This window comes from Nothoprocta perdicaria, unplaced genomic scaffold (genome assembly GCF_003342845.1).
Source record: "Nothoprocta perdicaria isolate Ctin4 unplaced genomic scaffold, notPer1 scaffold_228, whole genome shotgun sequence".
Lineage (NCBI taxonomy): Eukaryota > Metazoa > Chordata > Aves > Tinamiformes > Tinamidae > Nothoprocta > Nothoprocta perdicaria.
In genome coordinates, this window is record NW_020455450.1 from 491,729 (window position 1) to 499,461 (window position 7,733).

At 48.5% G+C, this 7,733-nt stretch overlaps 1 protein-coding gene across 5 annotated transcripts in view; it reads right to left on the reverse strand.

The window, feature by feature from the left end:
- APLP2 (amyloid beta precursor like protein 2) overlaps positions 1-7,423 on the reverse strand; it is a 32,431-nt gene extending 25,008 nt beyond the window's left edge. For all 5 annotated transcript variants that reach the window (XM_026039324.1, XM_026039323.1, XM_026039322.1 and 2 more), the window contains exon 1: positions 7,311-7,423. In XM_026039324.1, coding sequence (XP_025895109.1) covers positions 7,311-7,403 — 93 coding nt within the window. In that variant the 5' untranslated portion in view covers positions 7,404-7,423. The remainder of the gene's footprint in view (positions 1-7,310) is intronic.
- Positions 7,424-7,733: the final 310 nt, after the last annotated feature.

Consider the following 7,733-nt stretch of genomic DNA (forward strand, 5'->3'; position numbering starts at 1 on the left):
GCAAGAAGTAACCGGGAGCTCTCAAATGCAAGTTTGCCTTTCCTCGAGCCTACAGCCCAGCCGGCAATGGAAACGCTGACTTAACAGGTTAAATCCCATCGCTAGTGCAGCAATCGGAGGGCAGATTGATCCCAGTATTGATGTCCCAGGCCATTCACCATTTTCCTAGCCATGGGCTGAGCAGTTTCAATAGAGAGTTTTCTGCAAAGTCAAAGGAGGAAAAGGCTGCATAAAGTTCTGACCCCAGAGCGTGCTGACCCACTTGGGCTTGTTAGGTTTGGCAGGAATATTTAAAAGCAGCTTCCTACTTTGCATTTGCTACTTGTTCCCCACTGCAGGACGTATCCTAAGGTTCACTGCAGAGCCCAGGTGTTTCAGAGGGTTTTTTTTTTCCTCCCCATTCACCCTGAGCACACAAAGGAAACAAACCCAGGTTTGTGCACGGGACAATAGGCTAAGTCAGGGCAAACTCAGCACCAGTTTCGTCTTTCAGCAAGCCGAGCATCTGAAATCTGGCTGCAGTTAGAGACCTTCAACTCACGCCAACGGGCTGCACCACTCCAGAATGTTCAGTCTGCCTGCGTTGTCTTTATTGGGTACTTGACATGTGTGGTAGTTTGCAGCTTAATGCTAATAACGACTGTTTTAATCCTCTTTATCGGCACAGAATGAATCTTAAACCTGTCTGAAACGGGAATCTTAAAGGAATCTTCCTGTTAGTCTTCCTTGCTGTTGAGTAAAGGAGCTGGTAGGACAGGGAGAAGGTGCAAAAGGACTTGGAGGGATCTCATCATCTGCTTATCTAGTTCTGTGGCTCTCAACTCGAGAAATGAAGACATCCCGAAGCAAAAAGTCATTAATGCACCTAAAACACTGCACCTCAAACAGTAGTATGAAGTCAGATGTCAGTAACAAGGCCCCTTTCTTGCGATGACACCAAGAGCTTTTTTCACACACCCAAATATAATTTAAGACCTACAACGAAAAAGCTGTTAAAAGCGTAAGCATGGAGCCAGAAGATGAGGAACCTAAGCAAATCCCAAGCTGTGATTTAAGCCATAAAACCAGCTGCGGCCAACATAGGGCTAGAGGAATGCAAAATATTATATTGCATCAAGGCTGCGCTCTGGCAGGCCATTCATCTTCTGCCTTTGTTATTGCTAAATTGCTTCCGAGAAAGCGGCTGTTGCCCTAAACAGAAGATCCACATACTGAGGAGCTTTGTTGCAGAGCAAGCATTGATGCCATTTGAACAAGATGGCATTTAGCAGGAGCGACAGAAGGTGGAGGGGCTGCTGCACTTTTGCCGTTGCTTTGCAGGGCCTGAAATTCACCCCTTTTAGTCGCTGGGCTGCGACATGGGGAGATTTGCTCACGTCCAGATGAGCAAGGCCAGCCTCAAGACTCAATTCATTCACAAGGACACCTCTATCTCCCGCCTTTGCTTCCCCATCCAAGGATTCGCTCAGCCTCTTCTGGATCTGGTTCCTGCAAAATTTCAGGCTTCTTGATGGGCTATGCGATACACAAGCTCAAATGTTTAACTCGCATCTTGACACCTCTTCGTTCTTTTGGCATTTCTAAACGCGTATGTGATCTCGCTGCGCAAAAGGAAGTAGACATCAAATTGAATTTCTTCAGCAAGGGCTTTGATAAATTATGCAGGGAAAAGACTCGCCTTCAAACGCCGAGACGCCCTGGGAGCTCAAACCACAGGTTTGAATGCACGGTCTGCCCTTAATCTTTTGAGAGGAATACTTAGCAGATTAAAGCAAAACTGGCCCTCTCTATTTCAGGCCACAATCATTGTAAAACTAGCGGCGTAAGAAGGCAACAACCAGCACTCGCTCTTAGGGAATTAGTGTCATCAATGAAGATTGCTGGGGCCATTTTGGGCAAGTGTCAGCCCAAGATGAACAGCAAAGCTGAAACACAATGAAAAAAGCCCAAGCTTAGACCTGCTAATGAGTCACATCAAGCCCAAACCCCAAAAAAGCAGACTGGGTCATTAGGAGCTTTATACTGGAGGTTACCTTATGTCTAAGCAGAGACTTGTGCTCTGAATACTCAGCCCATCTGGAAATCTGTAGTGGTCATCTCACATCTGAACTATTAGGATTCATCAACCCAGAACAAGAGATGGGCAACTGGGTGAGGAGAGGGGTCTAAAAACGATACAAGAGCCTTTAAAGAGAAGACAAAAACTGAAAGCTTTGATTTTGATTAATCATTGCAGCATTCAAATTAACAGGGGCCATGCCCTGGAAAGTCCCGGGTACTTTACCAAGCCCAGGGCCTCTGCAGATCTTTTTCTATCAGAAAAATAATCTTCTTCCATCACAAAAGATCCCGACCAACATCTGAAGACACCAACACCTCAAAATTCAACCTGAACACTTCAGGAAAGATGACCTGAACAAGCAGAGGAATCTCCAAGACTACTTTTATTTAAACAGTCCCTTGTAGCTGACTGTCATTTCACCCGATCTGTTGGCCAAGGAGTCACCACTGAGGCCGTAATTAACCTTTGTAAACGGAAACTTCCCTTGAAGCTACCGTTCCAGGCCGAAGGAAGCTCTTCGATTCCCAACTCCAGCTTTACGTTGGGTGTCTCTCCCTTCCCGTGTCCTTGACCCGAGTCAGAAGATACTTTCTACAGTGGTAATTTTGTTAGAGAGAAGCTTATTAAGTGAAATGACTTAAGGGTATCCCTGTCACTGAGCCAAAGCCTCGAATCCCCACGCCGAAATGGGGTTATCATTCACACTACACCTTTGTGCTGTCTCACACATTAGTCACATCGTAAATGGCTTAGGTGACCCTAAAACTCCCGATGACTCAGTGCCTTACCTCAGAATCACGGGGATAAGACACTTGGGTGATTTATTGATATATACGTAAGTATATATTCATCTATGAAGCTATAAAGGAACACGGTTTCAGAAGACGGCAGCTCCCTGGCAAAGCAAACTGGACTCCAGATGCTTTCCTGGCACAACTGGGAATGAAGTGGCAGCTCATCTGCAGTTCTGGCGTTTTCAGACTAAATCCCGCAAGCAACTTAAGCTCTTCCTATCCGGTGCCTTGATAAACTCAACTCCAAGCCATCGTTTCACAATAATTTTCAGTTTACTGTTTGACAACATGGGAAAAAAAACACCCAAACCGAACAAGTATTGATGTTGTCCCTTCTCTAAAGTTCACGCGCTGCACAAATAGCAACTTTAGACCCACTTTTATAACCAAAGGATTCACCTAGCCAAAGCAACGAGCTACAGGGCCTATTTGTGCTGGAAAAGCAATGGCTGAGGCAACGGGTGAGATCTGCAAAGGTTCAGAACAAGACGAATACCCACGAGATCGGTGCTGACAGCAGAAGCGCCTACAAAAAGTGTATTTGACAAAACATCACAACCAAGTTGAGCCTATAGATGGGTCTACCTCTCGAAAAGGAAGCCCATGGTTCTTTTTGCCACGAACTAACCATGGTAATACTGCAAAATGAAGAGCTGCTAAGCAGCTTAGCTGCATGCGTATCTGATCAGGTGGACACCCGATTACATAAAGCCAGGCAGGCTGCGTTTTGCTGCTGGAAAGATTAGGCTAACGCCATTTGCAGGACATGAATATTTGCAGCACTGGCCTCGAGTCTGAAGGTAACTTTTTACAGTGACACTTACATGTGGGGCAAAAAGATAAATTTGGAAAAGTTACACGGGGGCTTAGATGTTTAAAGGCTCTGGCTGCGCGGGCTGAAAGCCAATGGCACCAAGTGGGACTGCGCGTAAGGAACAGACACCCGAGGAATTGCTTCAATTTGCAAAATAAAAGCAGTTATGAGAAGCTGAAATGCCAGAGTGTGGAAAAACAAGAGGTAAAAGGGTTCTTGTTGTAACAGAATTAGGAAACTCAATACTCCTCTTGCATTTTACCTGGAAAACATCGCTATTATGGCGCAAGTGCATTTGTAGAAGCAGATGCTACAGTCAAAATTAGTTATTTTTACAAGATTTCATCCGTATGCCTCCGAAAGGTTGGCACCGAGGGAAAAAACAGTCAATATTTTTACAGGAACATTTCTACAGAAAAGAATGCAGCTGATACGCAGAAGAGAAACCCTACCTTAAACCTTCCTTGCGTTAAACAATCTTGAAGAATGGCCAATATGTAATAATAATAAAAAGACTGCATCCATCTACAGCCAGGTATAGAAGATTTCTACCAATCCTCAGGAGTTGTCATGAATATATTCACAGAAATGCTTAACCCAATGCACAGACATGGTAATGCCTAAATACCCCGCCAGAGTGGCCTTAAGTAGTGCCCATTAAGGGCAAGAACAGAAGGCCTCCTAAGAGCAGCGGGTACCTTCTCGCAGCATCCTTAATGCAGCAATTCCAGAGCCTCCCTGCAACGTCTGGATTGTTTTAATTCTCCTTACGCGCATCTATGCCTCAAAAAACCTCTTTTCTTCAGGCTTCAAAAAGGCCTGAGACTCAACTGCTCGCGCACGAGAGCTTAAGGGATTTCCTAACGCTTCCCGGGAAGGTGAGTCGGGAAAAGGGAAAGCAGAGGCCGTGTAGGCAAGGCTGGAATTTTCCCGAGCCGCTTCTGCTCAGGACTCGAGCACAGAAGTGGAAATTTCCCCTAGGTGGAGTTCTTTGTTCAATGCAGCAGGCAATTAGAAGTCCCCAAGGTCTGCAGAAATGGCACAAGAGCGATGCTTCGGGTGGGGAAAATCCAACTGTACCAGACGACAGCGACGACACGAGCTGCCCAAGTCGGCTCCAAAGGTAGCGCCCCAAATCCCGGCCGTCCGAAACGGACGGGCACTAGAGAGCTTGGCAAAAAGGCCACTAAAACAAATATGATTTCAATCGCATCTGGGGCCTGCTCGGCCTCAGATTTGATTACACAAAAAGGTCAAGCGATAAAAAAGAAAGTTTGCGTCTTTAGAGGCCTCGAGGGCACGGCACAAGCAGTTTATCATCGGAACACAGATCAAATTAGAAGAGATTATTTGCTTTTTGCAGTGTCCTATTTGTAGCTCTTACAGCCTCACAAGCAAAACACGGGGACCACTGAATTCAGATATAACCTTAGGACATCCATCACTGGGGAGAAAAGAATCATTAACCGCTGGTCCGAGGGCTTTTCTAGGCTCTCATTTGCAAATTTGTTTGGAAGAAACATAGTCCAAGCTTATCTGCCATCGCCACATGACAGCTGAGGGGGGGAACCAGTGACAAGCCCTTGGGAACGCCCTTTTCCACCAAAAGGTTTATAGAGAAATAACCAAAAAAAAAAAAAAGAAAAAATAACCCAGGCCACTCCCTGCCCCTGCGAGCAGAGTAAGAAAAACAAATTGTAGGAGATAAGAAGATTACTGGGTGTTCTAGGGACAAGGACTGGGAGCTAAGATAATCAAGTGAAAGAAAATCCACCTAATGGGACCACGCCAATTCCACTAAACTAATAAATGCAGACATTGCTATGCGTTTTTCTGAGCTCTGGGACAGTTTAAAGTGTCATCTTCACTATTAAAAAACTCATTCCCTTATGTATTTTTCTTCATATTTCCTGATATCACCGATGATCACAGTTAAAAGGAGCAGTAACCGTTTCATTCCCGGAGCTTTGCAGCCTGATGCTGCTCTGGAGAAACCTCAACAGCACTAAATAAACCCTGCGGCTCCCCATGACAAGACAATAGCAGAGGATGCAGCACTAAAATAAAAATTATTTGAGTTTTTCGGATTTTCAGGGACTTGTTTTTCAGGGAGGAGGTCTGCATTTTATAACACAAGGCCAGGACCAACGCCAGCTTCCAGGAGGGATGCGAACAGCAGTTGAATTTGTCTCGGATGTGACAGAGGAAGTGACCTAGAGCTGGGAGAGTTTCTAAGCAGGTGCAAGAGATTAGATTAATGTGGCCAGGAAGGTCCTTTACCACCAAGTAACCTGATCTTGGCATTAGCTCAGCCTTACCAAGTCCTCAGTTATGTTTCTGGCAAAATAACCTCAGGTCAAGCTCTTCTGGTAGACGTTTATGGTCACATTCCCTTAATTTATAGGGATTTAATTGAAAGACTGGCACAAAGTGGGTGGAATAGCATTCCTTAATAGCAGCTGAATAAGCAGGCAGCGAAAGAAGTCATCGACTGGACCGATTTCACTGAACGTTTCATCTATTTCATCTATTAGAAATGCTAAAGGACCGTGTTTATTGTCATTTAGTAATTACAGGCGGCTTAGGGCTTCAGACTTTGGTATCACGCTGAGGTAGCTGTTCTGCCCAACCAAGCTAATTAAATCCCCCTGCAAACCAGCAAATCACACCGTTCACAAGCAGCTTCAAGTCTGGTCTTTGCCCAACTCTCGGACACTCATCCATACGAGACAGATGCAGCAGTTTGGGTCCAGCCAAGGTCCAGGCTTGGATTATTAAACGCTACTTATCCTCAGCGCTGGAAGCTCGGCACGAACTTTGCTCTTTGACCATAACCGGTGGGTTCCAGCACCAAGGTTTTAATTGCCAGGATCTTTTGCTACCTGCCTTCTTATACACTAAGACGAAGTTGCCTGAAGCAGCAAGTTCCTCACCACCATTTCTTAATAGGAATCGTGACAGTTGGGCGATTTCTATACATTAAATACACTGGCTAACGTAACAGTTGGAAATGAGAGGTTTATTCGGGGCATATCGAGCAGGGAGCAGCCAAATGGATCCGCCTGGGCGAGGTTTTCCCTCTGAATCCCCCTCTCCGCTGCTCTCCCGAGCTTCTAGAGCAATCTGGAGCGCAGGGCGCCTGCGACGGTGCCAAGAATGCAGAGCTCGGGCCCTGGGAAGGCAGGTACCTCTGGGAAACCAATAAACCCCAATCTTTGCCCAAAAAAGCGGTCCGTAGGAGGGATTTACCAAGGGCAAAGTGGGAAAGACCCCCCAAAAAAGGCTTCTGGGGGGATTTTATATTCTTTTTGGGGGCAGGAGCGGCTCCATCGGCTCTTGGCCGTTGGGTAAAGCCACCTTGGCCGCGCACCTCGCGGCTCTGCAGGCGCCGGGGGGCGACACCAGCCCCCGCCGCTCCTTCCTCCCCCTCGGGAAGAGGAGGAGGAGGCGCAGCCCGGGAAGATGGCGAAGGAGAGGAGCCCCCGCTCCGCTCCCGCCGCACGGTGCCCGGAGAACAAGGTGACCGTTGGCGCTCCAACGGCCGCGCCAACGGTCACTCGCAACGGCCGCTCCCGCAACGGTCGCGCCCCAACGGCCGCCCGCCCGCCCGCAGCGGCGCCCCGCGGCCGGCCAGACGTACCTCGATGTATCCGGCGAGCGCGGGCGCCGGGGCGGCGAGCGCCAGGAGGAGCAGCAGCGGGAAGCGCAGCGCCGAGCCCATGGCCGCCGCCATCCGCCACCGCCGCCGCCCAAAGCGCTACTGCGGCCTCGGCGCCGCGCCGGGAGCCGCCTCGACAAGCCCCGCCCCCGCGGCCCGCCCCGCGCCCAATCAGAGCCCGCCTCGGGAGGAGGGGCCAATGGCGGGAGAAGCCACGCCCCCCGCCCCCGCGCCGGCCAATGCGCGCGGCGCCGGCGGCTCCGCCCACGGGCGCCTGGTGGGAAATGGCGGCCGGGCCGCGGCGGGAGAGAAAGGATCAGGCGGCGGCTTTTTGGGGTGAAAAAATCACCTTTCGGGGAGTTTTTTCGTCCCCTTTTGGGGATAAAGAGCCACGCTAAAACCTCA